Source organism: Bactrocera dorsalis, chromosome 4, assembly GCF_023373825.1.
Source record: "Bactrocera dorsalis isolate Fly_Bdor chromosome 4, ASM2337382v1, whole genome shotgun sequence".
NCBI lineage: Eukaryota > Metazoa > Arthropoda > Insecta > Diptera > Tephritidae > Bactrocera > Bactrocera dorsalis.
The window spans coordinates 17230518-17251450 of record NC_064306.1 but is presented as its reverse complement, the minus strand read 5'-3'; the positions used below and the strand labels follow the sequence as shown (position 1 = coordinate 17251450).

At 36.6% G+C, this 20933-nt stretch overlaps 3 protein-coding genes across 4 annotated transcripts in view; 2 read left to right on the top strand and 1 right to left on the bottom strand.

Moving 5' to 3' along the window:
* Positions 1-20933, top strand: part of LOC125778148 (uncharacterized) — a 334571-nt gene that overhangs the window by 4578 nt on the left and 309060 nt on the right. The gene's annotated exons all lie outside the window — the stretch shown is intronic.
* LOC105229609 (uncharacterized) lies at positions 6962-12180 on the bottom strand. 2 transcript variants are annotated; one of them, XM_049454727.1, is made up of 5 exons: positions 12097-12180; positions 11460-11674; positions 9423-9602; positions 7267-7464; positions 6962-7204 (listed from the first exon to the last, which is right to left on the bottom strand). In XM_049454727.1, exons 1-5 carry the CDS (start codon positions 12163-12165, stop codon positions 7147-7149), a joined length of 720 nt encoding a protein of 239 aa, XP_049310684.1. In that variant the 5' UTR covers positions 12166-12180; the 3' UTR covers positions 6962-7146. The 2 variants fall into 2 exon arrangements, with proteins under 2 accessions (XP_049310684.1, XP_049310685.1); XM_049454728.1 differs by lacking the exon at positions 12097-12180 and adding an exon at positions 11876-12031.
* Positions 12233-18503, top strand: LOC125778130 (uncharacterized). Its single transcript, XM_049454652.1, has 2 exons — positions 12233-12330; positions 13072-18503. Exon 2 carries the CDS (start codon positions 13740-13742, stop codon positions 15456-15458), a length of 1719 nt encoding a protein of 572 aa, XP_049310609.1. The 5' UTR covers positions 12233-12330; positions 13072-13739; the 3' UTR covers positions 15459-18503.

The following is a 20933-nucleotide window of genomic DNA, read 5'->3' as shown; positions in this document are numbered from 1 at the left end:
TGAATGCACGTTTTTCTGTCTTCTCAATCTTTTTTCTATGAACCCGTAATAATTTGAATTTTAAATGATGCATTGTGCTTGATAAATGAAATTTGCCAGCTGACAGTTGTTTAAATGTCTATTGTTTTAGGAGTTTGTGATTTAAGAAAACACGCCAACTCAGAGAAACACAAAAAAAACGTGAGAACCTTTTCAACATCGCAATCCTTGGATACTTTCGTGGTCACAAAATCATCTCCAACTCTGGCAATCCACACTGTAAAACACCACTCTAGTTATAAAGTAATGGATTGTATTGTACCTCTTCTTCGTAGATTCTGAAATAGCCAAACAATTGTCTTGTGCGAGAACAAAAACTGAGGCTATAATAAATGGTGTTTTGGCTCCACGTGCGATATACGATGTACAAAAAGCTTTAGAAGGAATTCAGTTCATAAGTTTGAGCACAGATGCTTCTAATCATGGTCATCATAAGCTTTTCTCCATTGTTACCCAATACTTTGATTTTGAAAATGGGGGTATTCAAGTGAAATTGCTGGATTTACAAGAAACAAATAACGAGAAGACTGAAACGATTACAAATTTGATTGAAACCGTTCTCGAGACACAAAACTTTACTGAAGAATTTACAGCTTTTGTAGCAGATAACGCTCCAATAAATTTTAGTGGCTTGAATCGCAAGGGGTCTAACAATGTGTTGGCTCTACTCAAAGAAAAAGTAAATTCTCGTGTCATTGGTGTTGGGAGCCCTGCTCATATTCTTCATAATTGCGCCCAGCATGGATTAGATCAATTCGGAAAATATAATATTGATGTCCTCGTTTTTAAACTGTTCAAGCATTTCTCGGTGTACACTGTCAAAACAGCTGAATTGAAAGAATTCTATGAGTTCGTTGAAGTTCAATATCAACCTTTACTTTCACACAGCAAGACTCGATGGCTTAGTTTGTTTCCTGCAGTGGAACGAATTCTCAAACTGTTCCCTGCATTAAAAGCTTACTTTTTATCAATCGAAAAACCTCCAAACTTTATGGAAAATTTCTTTTTTGATGATTTGGCTTAAAGCTATCTTTTGTTTGTCCACTCATTTATGTTCATTTTTCAATGTAAAATACCATCAATAGAAAGCGAAGGCAACAGTGTTCTTGAAATTACTTCAATCATTGAATCCGTTGTTAATTCCTTGCGCGAGAGAATCAAGCACAAGTTTTTGCCTCTTACTTACTCTTGACACTTTGAAATCAGAAGGAAAAGAAAAGGAATGCCTTGATTTCCATGAAAGAACCGTCATTGTTTATCAGGAAGCTCTTAAATACTTGTTGAAATGGACTTCATCTTTGTCCGAATTAAAAGTTTTCCAATGGTTGAAATTTGATCGCACATCCGTTAGGGCAATACCGTTTCCCGCTGTGCTGCGTTACTGGGTGCTAGACGACTGGCTGCTCTGTACCACGCCGATCACGCTCGGCTACTTCTGCCGGCGGTGCGCGGTTTTACCGCTGCGTATGCATACTGTTGTTTCATCTGCTTGTCTGATTTCTCCGTCTCCGTGGTTATCCCGTTGCATTGTTTGCGTGGCGTGTTTTTACCGCTGCGTATGTATTCTTGTTGTCATTTCATCTACATGTCTGGTTTCTCAATCTTCTTGTGTTTCTAGAAGTGGCGTGGTTTTCCCGTTGTATTATGAACAATACTGTGTGCCTTTATCGGTTGTGTGGACTAAATTCTGTATAGATATTTAGTTCTCACAAAGTACAGTCACTATGAAATTATGTTTCATGCACATTCAGCTTTTATAACGGTATTGTAATGCAAGTGAAACACTAAAATTTCTAAATTTATGAGAGTTCTCAAAAGTAAAGATTTGGGTAGGTTTAAGTCGTTGGCAAGTGATCGCTTTTTTTTCTATCTTCCTGTGCTTTGGTTGTTTGCAAGAGTGACAAGTGCCGTCGCACGTGTCTTACGCCGGCGCAGTGACTTCTATTCGTTCCCATTGTTTACTTGACAATTGTCTTATGCCGAGTAACAGTCATAAATTTCTAAGTCTGATTCTGTAGTATTTTTAATTAGTTAAATACTTACAAAATGAACAAAAAAATTGATTCAGGTAATATGTACCCAAGATTATTTGATCCCTACAGAACTGCAAATAAAATTTGTCGTCTCGGACTCTCTTGAGTTTTTTTTTTTTTTAATCCTTCTTCCTCAAAATCATTGGCAGTAGTAAATCCACAGGAAACTAAAGTAAGTTTAAAATTTATTATAAAAACAACTAAACTCAATCAGTGTGACATGTATAACTTAGTTAGTTATAAATTGGACGATAACCACATCTTTCTGTGTTTGTTTGTTCGAGGTTATGTTCTTATTTAAATTTTATGTATTATATAGTATTGTATTTATTTCATATTAAATATGTTAACTTTTAATTTTAGGAGGTTATCAAAGAGAGTCAATCAGAAGAAACTAAAGTTGTAATGATTGAATTAAAAAATTGTCAATCTCTTCAAACAGTTTCTAAACCTACACCGAGTCAACATGCTTCTAAGAATAGAATTATTGTACTTGAATCTGAGCTTAATAGTTTAGTACTTGCACGCGATGCCTGTATAGGAACAGATGATGCTACGAAAAAGTAATGTCATTAAAAAAAGATATTGAAGCAGAAAAGACTGCATTGAAGAGAAAAATTGATGCAGCGGAACACAAAAAAAGCCGTGATTCTAAAAAAACAAAAACTTTTAGAATTGAGTGCATATAATCCTGAATTAGCAACTGCTTTAAAACTTCGAAATACTGTTGGTCGGCCTAGAGTAGAAGAAAATCAATCCGGTTTACTTGATGTAATAAAATCAATTGCACTCTTTGGTGGTGCAGCTTATGATCGACGTCGCACTGAGGTTATAAGATTACGTACAAGCTCAAGTATCTAAGCAAGGTTATACTATTAGACGGTCAGGATTATATTTGAGACTTCTTCCCAAGAGAGTTAATACAGAAGAAGATAAAAGACACGTCGTCACTGTTCCAGTCAAGTTGTGTAAGCCAGCCTCTACACTGCACTCAAAGCATAAGGATGGAAATCTCGAATCTGTGGCTTCAATTTTAGGTCCAGACCAAGTATTTTTTTATCGGCACGTGTACCTTTAGGCATTACAGCAACAAATGCTCAAGCGCCAATATTAATGCACCTTGATTACCGTGTTCAATTGCCAGATCATGATTTTGTCGTCGCTGAAAAACATAAGCTTATTTCATCGGCGTATGCAAGAATTCTAATTAAAAAAGATGGTGAAGGATCACCTGAAGCTGTAACATACTCGGGGCCTACATATGTAGCTATTCGTGGTGGAAAACATTATCTTCCAATGCAGAGACGCATGCCACTGACGTTCACAAGCTTACTGAATTACCGATCTTTGAAAACATGATCCCAACTAGAGAAGGTTTTGTAAAACTGGTTTTTATTTTTACATGCGATGGTGGACCTGATGAAAATCCACGGTACGAGCGGGTTATAGTTTCAGCTTTACAACATTTTAAAGATTTTCATTTAGATGAAACTTATATAGCTACAAATACTCCAGGAAGGAGTGCATTTAACAGAGTTGAACGACGCATAGCACCTCTCAGTCGCGAACTTACTGGTGATTTTAGGTCACATCTTGATCTGACTTAGATCTAGAAAAACGAAACTTCGAAAGTGCGGGCAATGTGTTTTCTGACATTTGGAGCAAGTTAGTCATTGATATTTCCAGTCGTTGCTGAATATGTTGCACCAACTATTACTGGACTGGATATTGAACAGGCTATGGTGTTGCAAAATAATGGTAATTGTTGTGCTAATCATGTACGTCACAATATTTTTTACAAATAGTTAAATGTGAAACTATTGCATGTTGCGGTGTAAGACGTTCTAGTCTTTGTCCGAAATTATTAAAAGAAGAATTTTTACCACCATCTGTGTTAATTAAACAGACATCAGAAGGTTATGGAGTCACAGGGAGTGATGACAACGACACTAAGTTTGCTCCATTATTACTACAGATATTATTAAATCTCCAAGCATCATCCCATCTGAAAGAAGTTCCATATGATAGTTATTGCCCTAGAGTCGAGTCATACTTATTTAAAAGATCGTGTAGCATATGTATATATTTTTCTTCATATTCAGCCACCAATCAACACAAACAATCATATAAAAAACAAGAGCTGTTATCTATCGCAAAAATTCGTCCTCAAAAAATTGCGGCTAAACGTGCCCGAGAGATTCTCTGATTAATGAATGATCACGATGCTTTATGGATAGAAGAAGACGATGTTGATACGAAAGATGTTCCTGACATCCAAATTCAGAACGAAAATGAAGTGCCTGATTTACCAGTAATAAATGATATAAAGGAGTGGGTCAAAAATCCATGGACACAAGATGATTAAGTTTTGTATTTTTAATTAGCATAATTAAGTATCTATTATTTCTTGACTAGTCATTCGTTGTCTCTGTACTTTAATATTTAACTAAATGTTGATTTTATTAAAGATTATTCAATAAATATAAGAATAAATACAATAACCTGTTTTTTTATTTTTTGATAAATCCATAAAATTGGAAAATGTGTGACGTCACGACAGGGTGGGGCGGAGTTCAAACTGTCACAACTTGTGACTAGAACGAGGAGAGGGGTTAAAAAGTCCTTAAATTCGTGTGACGCAATTTATGGATGACATTTTGATGGTATTAAATTCATATTTTGTATTTTCAGCTTGATTTTTCTGTTTTATAATTGGAACTCACCGGCACTACTATTTGCATGAACACGGCATAGTATATGATTTATTTTTAATTTGTCAAAGACTTTTAAAATTATATTTTATTAATAATATTCTAACGTTGTTACTTTCTAATCGCAAAAGCAAAATAAGAAAGTTATTGTAAACTCACCGCATAATTATTATTATGTGAGTAAAAATAAGTTATAAAATAATGCTTATTTTGTAAGTGAAAAATAAAAATCAAAATGTAACAATTATTTTGTGAGGAAAATATATAAATTTAAAAATAATAATGATACATCAGACACAGCTATACATAGTTAGAGTGCCGTCTTATAAAGTGTTAGCAATGACTTGGATTTCATTATAGAAGTAAAGCTAAAAAATGTAAGTTTAAAAATTATAATAATTTTCATTCGGCTTGCCAAAAGATGGCATAACCGGAGTATTATTCCATTGGCCCAATAATTAAAATTTCGTATAGTACATATCTCGAAAATATTTTCTTTTACTCAAATAATAAAAAATAATATTTTTCACTTAATGCTTGCCTTCAATTTTTAAAAGTTCGTTTGAGCTAATATTGCATGCTTTGGTGGACGGCCTTTACAATCATATATGCACCTGATTCGGGATTCTTTCTGTTGAAGGTCTTTAGTCCCTACTTCCTTTAGAAATGATGATCCATTTAATCTTCGTAATCACGGTTGAATTTATTTTATTGAAACTAAATTTATTTCAAAACCGATGGTCGTCACAAATAGCGGGAATATAAAATGATCGGTTCTGCTAAACCGCCACTTGCGCAAAAGAAATTAGTGTAAAATATCGGTGAGAGTTTGTGCATAATTTTGTTGTTACGGACGTTATGATATATATATGATCTTCACATAACAAAAAAATCTTGGAAGGTTAAAATGTTTGCCTTTGGGAAAAGATAATCCAAAAAATTTATTGGTTCATATTTCCCTAAAATCATTTTTCTTTTTTGGTGAAGCCAACTGAAAGCAAACTTTCCATATGTGATTCGACCTGATTTATTTATTGAAATTGTTAGGCTATTTTGAAGTTCGTTCAAAACATTTTTGTTTTCCTTTTCTCTTAATGTATCCAAAGGGATTCTAGTTAGTTGCCTACCATAGTTGGACAAAAAGAATTTGTTTTGATTGGGACTCAAGCATTTTCACAAGTACGTCCATGTACAGCAGTGTGTACATAATCCAATTTTGGAATAGAAAATTTAGAAGTGTCCCAATAGTTTTAAGTGAGCCAAAGTAAGTCAGACGCCGATAGCGCAAATTAACTTAGTTTCTGACAGAGATAATTTGATACCCAACTTATTCCAGTATGAGAGCGCTTCCAAATAAGCGTTTTATAACATTTTCCATTGTGGCCAAATCGAACAAAATCAGAATTTTTTGGCATTTATATTAAAACACACAACATTTATTAGGATTGCAAATTATTATATATTGGACTTTTAATATTTGGCGAAACTACTTGTACTTAAATCCTTTTTTATGATTTTATGGTATATTAAAACAACTGACTTTTCAACTTGCAATACTTAATAAGGTGAATTAAGCCTGTTAGTTCTCAATTAATAAATGTTTTTAATCATTTTTAATCGAAAATTGATTCTACTATGCATAAAATTGCAAAACGACTCATGGAATATATTTAAATTTTGTATTTTTTCTGATTTTCATTGTTTAACATTTTTTATTAGCGATCTTGAACGGCGGCACCAAATATCTCCGTTCACATATATTTTTGGTATAATTTCAATCTGGCCGTTCTAGTCATTCCAATTGCAAAACGTCATAACCTACCCAATCCAGTTTTTTTTTTCCAGTATATACTGATAGATGTTGCCCAAATTTCGTCGTACTTCTTAAAATGCGACTTTTTATGGTCATTTGCGACATAGGTCATGGCATACTGTTATATAAAAGGTGTTTGACCTTTGTCCGATTTGATTTATTTATACATTTTTATGTATTTTGTTTTATAATTAATACATTCAAAAACATCATTATTTTAGAGAGTCGTGAATATGGCCTAATCAATCGTCAATGTATGTAGATTCTGCACTGATATTACACATTTACTAGATTTTGGTAAATGTGAATGGTTAAAACGTATTATACTAGTATTATACTACCTTTTTAAATAACAAACAATAATATGAGTCGTTTAATTATATATTATTATTTAATCAGATAGAAGGAATTCATCTGAATGGATTGATTTACATGCATGGTGTATGCCATTAGTTTAGTTTATTATGTTTTTATATTTTATTGAATTGCAGCTACTATTGTATACATTTATTATATATTAGTTAAAGTTTTATTTTTCTTTCTTTAATTATTACTTCACCGGTAAATATTCGCGCGATGGTATGGAAGGCGCAGTTTCAAATTGTTGTCTAAAATGATACACGTTATAAACATTTTATGATTTGTTTGTAATATGTACTTTTGAACTTACATCGGGACTTCATATTCATAACCATTATTATTCGTTGCAGAATATTTGTAGTCGTCGCCGCTTTGCGCGCTTCCACTTATATCCAAATTAAGATTTTGGTTTAGAAACTGAAATCTGTTTTTAAGTCCTCCTAACAAATCTTTGTTAGAACTATCGAATTTGTTCGGATTTCTTGCTGCATCAGCTATAGGTTGGGGACTTAAAATTATAAATTAAATATATAATTAGAAGATTTAAAAGTAAAAATATGTTTCATCCTATTACATAGTAATAATAAATGTACAGCGAGTGTAAGTTAATTAAATCAATATGGTATGTTAAAATTCATTTTTCTTAATTGTTTTATATGTCAGTGTGAGAGGAAATTATTAAGTTAAAAATGTGGTGTTCGACAATCTATATATGTGACCTGGTCTACGAAAAGGGAGCTAACGTGCGAAAACTAAAAATAAACAACTCGTTTCGTCAGTTTCTCGTTATAAATTGATTTTTTGACACCTAAGCCCCCTTTCCGTAGACCAGGTCACATATATAAAAGAGAAAGAGACTTATGCTATTTTGAAGTATTACGATTATTTGATTAGGCTGCATTTTGATAGCGTCGGATTCATATAAAATGTTGTAAATCGAAAATCAATAAAATTATACTTTAAGTAAACACATACAATATATGGCAATTTTATGATTATTTTTCATGTGTATATGAAAAAAAATAAAAATAAAAAAAACTGAGAGCCGGAAATGAGCCACGTTGCAACTTTCTTCTTTCTTTCTTTTCTCAAATGAACAAAGGGGGTTGCAGTCTTTTTTTGTTTGTATTGAAACTTTTACATTTTAATTAATATTGTTTCAATTTTTTTGTCATCCTCAAGCGTTTGAGGAGAAATTTCATATGAAAATGAATTGTGGTTGAACAGGCGCACAAAAATAAGGATAGGCAATCTCTAGACGAATAAGAAATGGTAGCTGTTTGAGTTTATATATTATATAATTTAGCGTATTGAAGTTTATAACTGACATACGTGTACATTTTCTGTATGTATAAGAGTAAATGAGATTATTTCCAACTGAAAAAAATGTTTATGATTTTGTTAATTATTAGTTCATGTATGCTTAAATTAGTATATGCATGCCTAAATAAAGCTCGAAGAACCAGGCTGGGTACACTAGTAGTTAAGAGATAAAGGCATAAAAACAATTTCAATATAAATACCGCCTGAATATTCAATTGCCTGCCATTATTTTTAGTAAACCATAAAATCGTATCTAGTTACATACCTATGTATATCAAGAGTCAATATAAAATAAATATATTTTTAAATCGCACTAACCCGTAATAGGAAGAACCATTCTTTTGACTGGGTGCCAAACCATAATTCTGACAGGTAAAAGTGAAATTTTTAAGTGTTTCGTGAATTGGAATGTCAGAATTTCGCCCAGTTCCCGTGCTGGGTAAATCATGGTAACTTATAAATATGATACAGATATGCATTCGGGAATAAAGGAATTTAAAAGAACCACTGGAACATACATAACAAGTATGGTATAAAATATTATTATGTTATTAATTCGTTATTCACTGGTTTATGTTATTATTTATTCCATTTACACCAGAAGTGTTACTCTAAATAAGGAAAATTTTAGTAGTTGGTTAACAGATCTATTGTAAATGTATTTATGTATATAGAAAGATATAATTAATTAAGTATGTACATATTTGTACCAATTCAAGAATTGTCAATTAAAAATAAATCTTCATTGAATGAATTTTTTCTAGTTTCATTAATTATTTTATCAGCAATCAAGCAATGAATTTTACGAATGTATTCAGTTTGAATAATAAGGTAAAAATTCAAATGCCGCAATTGCGTTTGTTTAAACTTAAACAGCCAAAATTTTATATTCAATTTGACTCAGCAAAATGTAAACTTTGTTCATCCCAACTCAACACAGGAAAAAATGTTACCGTTTGGAACACAGCCTTTATTACAGACTATTTCTTTATACAAAAATCTTAGAGTAATACTTAAAAATATACTGTATGTATGCATATACATATGTATAAAACTCGAATGTCTTTGTTATAAAAACGCCTGTTTCCTCTAAAGTTAACTAATTTGAAATACTTTTAATTGTATACATTTAATTATACTCACTCTGGAATATCTAAATCTAACTCCGTAATAGGGTGATATCCAAATTCATCAGCAGTATAGCGAGTTTTGTAGCGTTTACCATCTGCTCCAGTAAAAGAATATGACCCACTCACAACAAAGGTTTTATCGTCTTTTAATTTACCAACACTGGTCACCTCTATACCATTTTGAGTCTTTAAACTAAAATTGTAAGAAATAAATTGTTGTAATATATTATAAAGTGATGCAAATGTAATAATAACATGTGAAATGTGAATAAATACACGCTGTAAAATTTAGGGTTATTTACTATGCTTCTGGTAAAAACCACTTTCTGCAAATTTTTTACTCCATTCACAACATTTAATCCAAAGTGGTTCGGTAAAAAAACTAATAATTAGAAACAAAATCTTCCCAAATTTTATGAAGGTTCAAATTAACCGGAATTTCAATGGTTATTTGCTATGAAACCCTTTTTAATATGACAAGATTTTCATTGGAACTTGTCGCTTTCTTAATTAGACATTTACTGCATTTTAAAAATCAACATTGATAAAATTCAATAGTCGCCAATACTCGTACATAGTAATTGTTAACCTTAAATAAAATTTTAAAATTACGACTTCCTTGTGCTCTGTTGGCACATTAATCCTACGCTAATCAGCTAATACACTAGTTAAATATGTAAAATATATTTACTGTTTATAAAATATCTAAGAATGACTATCAAAATATGCTAATTAGACAAGTGTTGTTTAAAGGCAACATTACATTTATTTCTAATTAATAAAAAATTTCAAGAAACAAACCAACATAGCATTATACAAACATAAAAGTATACAAGTCTACATTTTTAGTATATACAAACCTCTCACGTCTATTCTAGTAGTTTTCTAACTTTTATGTATGTATGTATGTATGTATTCTCTCAATTATTGAAACGAATAAATTAAGCTATTTATACTACATACTAAGCAAATTTTAAGCATTTAATGAAATTAAGAAAAGTATCCGTCTTGAATATATTTTACTACTGGGTATATCCATTCAATTCGGCTAATTCAAATATTGTTTGAGCATAACCTACCAAACGGGAAAGGTAATCCGCATGCATAATTATTAGTAAATCTTTTCGTATTAATAATTAGTCACCCCTGAACAAATGTCTAAAAGAGATAACGTGGTCTATTCTAACCATCATAAAATGTTTTTGTTCAGAAATTAATATTATGGGGGATTAAGCATCCTTTATAAATAATAAAAGCTGAAACACGTACACCACAAATCGGTAAGAATCTGAGTCTAGATATTACTTATATTAATTTTATTAAGAAGAGTAAATTAATAAAACTTTTATATTTTTCTCACATTTATTAACCGTTTTTATTAGTTCTTTACCTTATACATACATATATGAAATATTAATATTCTTAAATAGCTATAACCAAAGTTAACGTTACAATTTTGTGTATGTAGTGTATATAGTACGCGGCGTTGAGGAGTAGAATGCAAGTAGAAATTGCTTGTTACTTATATATGTATGTTTTTATTAATTTTTATTTAAACCATAGTTGAAAAGAACGATTTCCATTAATTGTGAAACATACTGTAGCGTCTGCTTTGTGTTTGGTGCTCACAAGAAGCGTGATCAACGTCAACTAAACGATGTGTTGTGAACATGTGAAAAGCAGAGTTTACTCGTGAACTCAAGGCGTGTGTTTAATATTAATGCGAATTATTTACTTAATTAAATTTAAAATTAATTAATGTACTTAATAAATAAAAAAATATATGAATATGATCAGCACTGATCTATCTAAATTAGATCTAAAATTAAGTATTTCAATATTAAAGAAGATATCTTTTATTTGGTAAGCGTGTGCCATGTGACATGAATTGGTTATGATACGAGTATTGTCTAAGAATTTTCCGAATCAGTACTGATTCAGATTCTACGAAATGATATAGTTGTATGCCGGAACTCATATAAATTATATGAAATAAATTTCGTATTTAGGAAATTTTAATTGGCTTGCTCACAACTTTTTTAATACTTACTCTAATTTAAATTTTTTATTTCCGTTGAAATTTTGAAGTTTCTCCACTTTTGCTCTCATAACATTTCCTTCAAATATAACAGCTGGTTTTTCATCATCTATATCTTCCGGTAATGTGTAAACATCACTTGGATTATATTTAAATAACTCTGAATTTCGATCTGAAGGGTGTTTTAAATCCGCAGCGGTACACACAATAAAACATAATAAAATAACCTGCAGATCATACAAAATAAATTGTAACTTTAAAACTTATGCTTTTTTAAAACAATAAAAGGTTTATTTACAAACACATATATTTTCATTTGAAATTATTTCCAACATTGCATATATTCCACTTTTATCTTAAACGCACGAATTTCATAAAATATACACACTTTAACATGCCCGAATTATTCTGACAAAAAGTAAACTTACGAGTTTCATGATTTTCACAGCGTCAAGTTGTTATTCGTCAAGTTCTTTTTATTTAATGATTTAAAAAATCTTCTAGTTTCCTTATATATCGTCTTTATTAAATATACAATATAATAACAAAAAGAGCGAGGCAAAACCTGATTTATTGAAACAACTTATACACAAAATTTTTGGCACACGATTCAACAAGATGCGCTATTATATTAGACTAAAATATTTACCTTATTGAATTTATCCCTTGTAATATACACACATAGGTAGGTACATACATGTTTTATGTGAAGACGCATTTGAATTTGAATATAATTTCGCTTCAAACGTGAATGAGAGGTAAACAGTTTAAATATTAGTTGTCTGCCCATTCAGAAACTGTAAAGTAAACATTTTATAATTTAAAATACCTCGAACCATTGGCTTATGGTTAAATCCAATTTCAGAAAAATTTATTTGTTATAGTTAGTGTCTAATTTCAATACATTATTCTGTATACATACTTGTACATGCATACAAAATTTTATTCAAAATAAGAATAGTTGGTAAATTTTTAAAATTGTTTTTTATATGTAATAAATCAAACAAGTTCGTTCGAACGTATGTATGTATAAAAATATATTTACATTCGGATGTTTATATTGCTAAACTGCAGTATACCATATATAAACCGATCTAAGTTTTTGTCAACTTTTGGAAATATTAAGTATAAACCCGACTTCAACTACAGCACATTGATATATAAACATGCATATTTACATATGTACATATGCGAAAGAACGTGAAATGTACTAATACACAAAAATTAATTTAAATTATGTTGTTATACTACTTTTATAACCACAGATACAACGGCAACTATAACTATGTACATATCTATGCTTTTCTACATACATACATATATGTAGATAATATACTTTTAAAGCGTGTGTTATAAGAAAAAAATATTGAGTGGAAAGAGAGTGGTACGAGTGCCAATATAATAAACTAGATTTGATATTAAGTTTGTGAACTCATGCAATGATTAATATAATAATAGCTAAGTCCGGTCTGCAGTCAAGTTTCGTTCGTAATTGTACTCTCTTTGATGTATTGAAACTAATAAATTATAATCTATACCATCAATATTGTTTACAATTTCTGTATTTTAAAATAATTTATGTGCAAATGATGAAACGTAAAAAATTTAACTACCGTATCCTCAGGAAGACGAAGTAACATTTACCAGTACCTCTGCGAATGGCAGGCACCCCGTTGTGGTGCTGTTTGGCGCTGCTCAAAGACATCAACAATGACAAGACAACCCCTGCAAACGTCCAAGGGTAATGGCAACGACAACGAAACAGCAATTCCCACGACAGCCGGTTCTACGCACCGGAATTGACTCCGATTTCATCCGACCAAGGGCTATTCTTTCGGCGATCTAACCCCGTTTGGATCGGTGAGTACTAATTTGTGTGTGTCGACACTGGAGCAACGCCTTGCAGAAGGGTTGCTCCGCATCCTCCTGACTCGTGCTGGCATTGAGTCCAACCCGGGCCCGGAGGAATTTTTCTGCTGCGTCTGCGCAAAAAGGCTTCATCCAAACTCCACCTCGGTCAGGTGTAACACATGCAATGGATGGAGCCATCTTAAGACCTGTTCAGGCCTTAAGACCCACAGGGAGTGGACCACGCGTTACGTGGCCCCATGTTGCCTGCGCAATACTGCGATACAGGCCTCTACGGCTGTGCAATCTGAACACAGTTCGCGCGCCGCGCCGCCACTCAATCAGAGTGGCCAACCGAGGACCTCCACGGTCAGGAGCTCAACCAGGCAACATAGCTCCCACTCTGACTTGACTCCAGAGTAAGATCGAGGGATAGTTTCACTTATGAATCGGGAACGTGTATCGATAGCTGCGGTCCAAGAAACCAAGTTAAACAGCCGCTCAGATCTTCTGAGTTGTGCAGGTTTCAACGTTATACGTAAAGATCGCGAGCGAGATAGTGGTGGTGGCCTAGCTTTCATATTGCACAACACCGTGCAGTATCGTCAAATCGAAGAAGACATCGACCCCAGGGATACTACCCTAGAATGTCAGGGCATAGCTATCCGGTCAGGCGATGTCGAGCTCGAAATATTTAATATATACATCCCCCCAGTTACATGTTGCCCTACAGGATATCACCCGAACATAGGTGCGCTACTTCGTGGTGAAAACCGTACGGTACTAGGCGACTTTAACGCGCACCATGATCTTTGGCATTCCTGCCTGTCAAATGATCGTAGGGGGATGGAGCTGGCGGAACAGATTGACGACTCGACATTCTGCACAATGAATGACGAAGGCCCCACCAGAGTTATGGGCACCTGTAACAGCTCGCCCGATATTACCATCGCAAGTGGTGGTCTGATAAATAGCATAACCTGGCGACCTATGCTAACTCTCGCATCAAACCATCTGTCCATAATTATCTCGATTGAGAAGCCTCCTGATTTCGTTTCTGTGGACAACCGTACCTTCATTAACTTTAAAAAAGCTAATTGGGTCGGCTTCACAGAATTTACCGAGAGCACCTTCAACGCTCTACCCATTCCTACGGACGTATGCGTTGGCAAGCGTCAATTCCACAAGGTGATCGCAGCAGCTACCGCTCGCTTCATCCCGGCTGGAAGAATAGCGGAAATCCGCCCCAATTTCCCAGCCGAAGCAGCTGTTCTAGCTAACGAGCGCGACACCTTACGCCATGCCGATCCCGGGAATCCCCGAATAAGGGATCTCAATTTGGAGATTCGGCGTATGGTAAATCAACATAAGCGGACGAAATGGATAGAGCACCTGAAGTCCTGCAACCTCTCTACCGGTGTGAGTAAGCTTTGGGCTACTGTCAAAGCTTTGTCTAATCCGAAGAGACATGACGACCGAATTGAAGTTCAATTCAATGGTCATGCCTCTTCGGACCCGACCTTCACTCACCACCTCAGCCTAGCCAGCCACCAGCATGGTTTCCGCAAAGTGCACAGCACCACCACAGCACTTAGCGTCATAAACGTCCAGATAGTTCGTGGCCTCAACCAGAAACCACCCTGCGAAAGAACGATCCTCGTAGCGTTGGACCTGTCAAAAGCTTTTGACACGGTCAATCTAACAACGCTACTGCAGGACATCGAAAAGACCACTCTCCCTCCAAGGCTAAACAGGTGGACCATGAACTATTTAAACGGTCGTCAGTCATCCGTACTATTTCGAGGTGAAACATCTAAATTAAGAAGAATTAAACAGGGGGTTCCGCAGGGTGGTGTCCTCTCCCCGTTACTGTTTAACTTCTATATCTCGAAACTTCCCCAACCACCACAGGGAGTTTCCATAACCTCGTACGCAGATGACTGCACGATATTGACGCCGGGCAATGGAATCGATGGCATGTGTTCGAAAGTAAACAGCTACCTCTCCGACCTTTCTCGTTTCCTCACTGCACGAAACCTCCAACTTTCACCCACCAAATCCACAGCGACCATTTTTCTAACTGGACGAATGAGTATATATTTCAGCTTAATATTGCAGTCGATGGCGTCAAAATTCCGACTGTCAATAACCCTAAGATTTTAGGCGTAACCCTCGATAGTCTATAGGTACAGAGCCGCAACAAAATCCTCAAGTCGCTAGCCGGCAGCACATGGGGAAAAGACAAAGAAACGTTGCTGGCAACATACAAGGCAATCGGCTGGCCGGTCTTCAACTACGCAGCACCAATATGGTCGCCTGGATGCAGTGGTACGCAGATGAGGAAACTTCAGACCTGTCAGAATACAGCACTCCGGACCACGACGGGATGCCTCTTGATGTCTCCCATTGAACACCTCCACAGTGAGACGCGCATGCTACCTGTAAAGGAGCATAATCTACTCCTCTCCAGGCAGTTCCTGCTGGGTTGTTTCCGTAGGAATCACCCCTGCAGCCACCTGCTTGGAGCGGAGCCGCCTCCCAGGAGCATTAAGAGGTCATTCCTCGCCTATGTCGACGATATCGAACAGTACGCCGACCAGACTTCGGACGCAACAAACTTTCGACAGGCACTGACCGCCATTCACAGTGGAGCCATCAACACCTTCACCGACACCCTTCCCGTGAATGGCGTTCTTGGAGTCAAACCACCTCCTATTGCAGACGAAGAGCTCCAGTTGCCGCGAGAAACGCTAGTGACCCTAGCGCAACTTCGTTCTGGATACTGTAGCAGGTTAAACTCCTACTTATCCAGAATCGACCCCGACATACCTAATGTATGTCCTGCATGCAACGAGTTCCCGCATGACACTGGCCACCTCTTTGCATGCCCCACAAACCCTACCCATCTAACACCTTCCTCCCTTTGGTCCGACCCCGTCGAAACAGCACGTTTCTTGGGCCTACCGTTAGATGACCTCGACGACAATACAAACAACCCTTACCATCCTAACGGGGATTAGCTAACCGTTAACAACAACAAAAACAACGAAACAGCGCCGGTGCAGGTAAAGGGTATTCAGGAGCTCTACATAAGTTTAGGTTCCTGAATACCATATCGCCAGAGGAGCGTGCGCAGTTTGAGAAGCATGCCAGGGAAGATGATGACGATATGCCCTCATGCAGCGGCGCTCAGCAGATGACATTCACTGCGGCGGGACACTCTACCACTTCTTCTCCTCTTTCGAGCACCTCCGGTACAAGCCCGTTGCGACTCCCTCAAATCAGAGCAGCTGAGTTTTGGTGGTGTTCGCTACAAGAGTTTAAGTTGGCTGTCGGATATCGTTTCCAAGATGGTAGGCTGGAAGGATCCCGTCCTATACACAAAGAGGAGAGAGGACATTTCGCTCATGAGCAGCGCGACGGTGTTCCTCTCAGATGAGCAGCAAGCAGCTTTGCTCTCGGGCCAAAACGAGGGAATTAAAATCCAGCCCTGGCGAATGGCCGAAAGTAAAATTTAGAATTCAGGATGGTGGCTGAACATCCGAGAGGAGAGGTTCCGCCTGAACTATCGGTTTAGCTCAGTAGTCTTGGGACCCTATTGGCCCAAGGCTAATAAGGATAGAGGAACTGTCGAGAAAATGCTGGTATATGAAGAAGCCCCTTAATCCGGCCTATCGGGCTGTCACTCCGAGAGCCTAGTGGAAGTCCCAAATGAGGAGTCAGGCGTAAAAGGAGCGAGCAGCTAGGAACACACGGGGTAAATCTTTCATAGAACTAATTATTAGTAATAGTCTGCAAATTGAGAATGCGGGTTGTGAACCCACTGATATCACAGTGGAGGGTATTATCAGAACCATCAATGTCAGATCACAGAATCATGAGATTCGGGCTGAAGGTAGAGGTCACGCAACTTCCCCACAGATGTAATGTTACTTCTTTAATAAGGCGATTAGATCCGCTAAAATACTTGTTGTCCAGCAAAAGCCATATCAGTTAGAGAACTCGCAAGAGAACTATAACCTGCAAACTTCATCAAAAAGGCTATAGCTTCGTTTGCGAAATTGAAGTCTCTGGGAGTGGACGGCATCTATCCAACATTTTTAGAACAGGAAGAGCAGGTTCTACTGTCCTAACTTGTACGACAATAGAGGACTACGAAGATGATCTTTATACCCAAAAAGAACCATTCACTGGCGAAATCTTTCAGGCCGATTAATCTAACTTCCTTCTTGCTAAAGAGTATAGAAAAGGTCGAAGGCGCTGAAAACTGCATCTCTGCATGCGAACCAGCAGACAGGTCGGTTGGATTAAACATCAACCAATCGAAGGCGACCACTGTTCCGTTTTCGAGACGTAGGTGCCTGCCCAGTCTCAGGAACCTAGCCCTTGAGGGAAGAGGGTTAGAGATGACTGATATGGTCAATTATCTTGCTCTGTGCAACTTATATTGATATAATACCAAGGTTCCAATAGAAAATGCTTAGGACAATCACATATTCACCATGGTACATGTAAAGACCTTGGTATTCCTATGGTAAAGAAAGAAGTGGAAGATAGCAGAATTAAATATATTTCTAAACGCCGATATCACCAAAACCCATTGGCTAATGCTTTGGTACACTCCTGCGATCAAACACGTCTTAAAAGAAGAGATATGCCTGTGTACTAAAGAGCAACGTATCACCAAAACAGCTCAATCACGCTTGAGCTTGTCTAGTTTTTAAATAGATTTATGATTTTATAACTAATTGTTAGACTTAAAAAAAACAGATCCAATAAATAAAATAATATTGAAAAAAAAACTTGGATTCAAAAAAAACTTGGATTCAAATCTACGGTGGAAGCAGCATGTTGTTCTGATCATGGCCATGGCCACCATGATCGTGCTACCGACTAACCGTATGCAGCGGAGACTTGGGCTTCAAAAGTATTGGAAGGATTTCAACTATCAAAGCTGCAACGATTCGCCTGCATCTGCGCGTCGGGTACCATGCGTACATGGCCGACGGCAGCACTTAAAGTCCTGCTAGAATTCATACTTCTTAATCTAGTAATTGGTCAGGTAGCCAAACATACACTGTTGCAAATGACAGCAGAAGAGTTTGGCAGATTACCAAAAGAGTAAGCTTCACTAAGAAGCTTAAAGCCTTGGCAGTTAGGCAGAATGGCAGGACCACTTAGCAAATTCGGTGTGTAGAGATAAATATCCCACACCAGGGATGGGCACATTAGCCCTCAGTGGCATTTTGCCCGTGCGGGCACGAGTGCACATTTTGAGGGCTACGTGAGGGGATCAACGCGGGCAAACAAGAAGAGGGAAGTGAGAGCAATGTTTTACCACTCCATATTTACAAATGAGAGCAACGTATTTTCCACCACCATTGACTGATCTATCACATGTACAGTGGTGTGAACAAAATAGAAACAACCATAAGGTGTTGTGAAGTTTTAAAATATGCTGTTTTCTTATTAAATAAAATTGTTTTACATATATATATTTTTTCCTAACAGTGATTAAAATTTCCCACCATGCAAAGGTAAATAAAAACAAATTTTAATGCGAAACTCTAAACTCTGCAAATTATGTTTACCCCTTTTTGTTCACACAACTGTACAATTCCGATATGAAGTAAACTTCCACCCTTAAATTTGTGTACAATGTCAGTATTGCCGCAACCACTCTGCGATGAACATCAAGTTACGGAGGAATGTAATTCATTTTTTTCGCAATTTTTCTCAACTTCTCTCCGTAAACTGATATTCCCCTCATCTAGCCCCCGTGCGCCCTTTGCTAACTTTGCGGGCTAAAAATGTGCCCATCCCTGTCCCACACAATGAAAGTATCGCCTTACTCTGCAATTGTCAAGCGGCACTTAGAGCGATCACTGCTTAAGAAATTAAATCGCTACTAGCGCGGAAGAATATAGAACGGCTAAACAGCATATCAGATCGTAACCAAATGCATCTTATCGGGGTGTCCGGTCACAAGGGTATAGCTGACGAGCTTACCCACCTTGCAGCTTCCATATAAATGGTAGGACCGGAACCTTGGTCCATACCATATCATATCCGCAAGGAGAAAAGAATAGGCACGGAAAAGTATTGGCAACAACTCTAAGGTATACGCCGGGCCTAGTTACTAATGGGTGACAACAACATCAGCATGTTTAAATACGTAATCAACATTCCCAAGAGACAAACTCCGGATACTTGTCGCTTTGTATAGTGGCCATTGTAAGTTTAGATAACATGTATCTAGCACGTAGCAATATGTTGGAATTTCACAATATGCTTGGGCTAAGTGGGTCGATTGCCCACTCTTCTAGGTCCTGTACTAGATTCCTCGATTCGTCTGGCTGTCCCAGAGTTTTAATATCTACCTCTCAATGATGTAATTGAATAAGAACTCTTAAGGAAAACTTTCCGCGCAGTGCTGACGATTTAGACACGCTTCCACCGCATCAGTGGAGAAGAGATATTTCTCCTTTAGTCGTCTGGAAGAGCTAGTTGAAGCTTTTTACAGTACAAGTTCCACATCATTTTCCTAAAATTCCTATAGGACTTTCTAGATGGACATGCATCGTTCAAACTAAGCCCGAAGTACATATAATCGGGGAATGATTATTTTCACAATCTAATCTCAGGAATGCAATTGCATTCGAGGGGAGGGTGAGATGAAAAACCTTCTTCCTGACTGCTGTGCGAGAGTTTCCCTCCCAATGAAAGATATTGGTTTCTCTATGCTATGTCTCTTTCAATGCTAAAATTGGCCAGAATTCTTCGGTCTCACCAAGACAATATGAACAATTTTTACCCTCCATGCTCCTCTCCAAAAGTGTTAGTTCAGTGGCTCTTTCGTTTCGCTCCTCTTAAATCACCCGCTTCACACTTAAGACGTATTTGTCGATTGAGGATCACCCTTCAGTACTAAATGCTTCCAATAGAAACGGGTCTTGGTCTGATCATCTCTTTTGCCCTCTACCTTACTGTGATGCTGAAGACCATCCTCTAAGGATGCTAGAACTTCCCTCTCAAACCCGTAGCTTATGACCTTTTTAGGCCACTTGAGACGATTGAGAAACTTAGATATAAGTCAGTGTAGGCCGATAAAACTCATCTGTTCTCTCGAGCCAACAATCCCACAAATATTGCCTGGACAGCGAGGGATAACAATTGCTTATAATTTCTTTATTTCTTCTAGAAGCGAGACCCGAGGAGAGGCGTAGTGTAAAGTCCACGTTGTACACTGCCTTTAGTCTGACCCTTTTCACATCATTCACAATTGAAACACTGGCTTACGGAGTTACCACCTTATGTACTCGTGAAGCCCAATGTTCCAATTCTTTCTCGGAAAGTGGGGATTTCCTACTTACTACGGTTAAATACAGAGAACTCAAACTCTGGGAGCTTATCGATTCTGTTAAACGTAGCGAAACTCCTCCTCTTACCAAGAGAGGCTTCTTTCTCATGTCCCTGTTCCTTTGTCCTACTCTCTCTCAGCACCCTCTGGTTCTCTCAAGCGAGCTAAATAGATACCTACGCAGCTGGTCTGCTGCCGTAGCACACCAGAATTTCGATTGCCAACCGTCGCTTTGGCTTCCTAAACAGTGTTACGCTTTCTACACGCATGCCTTGTGC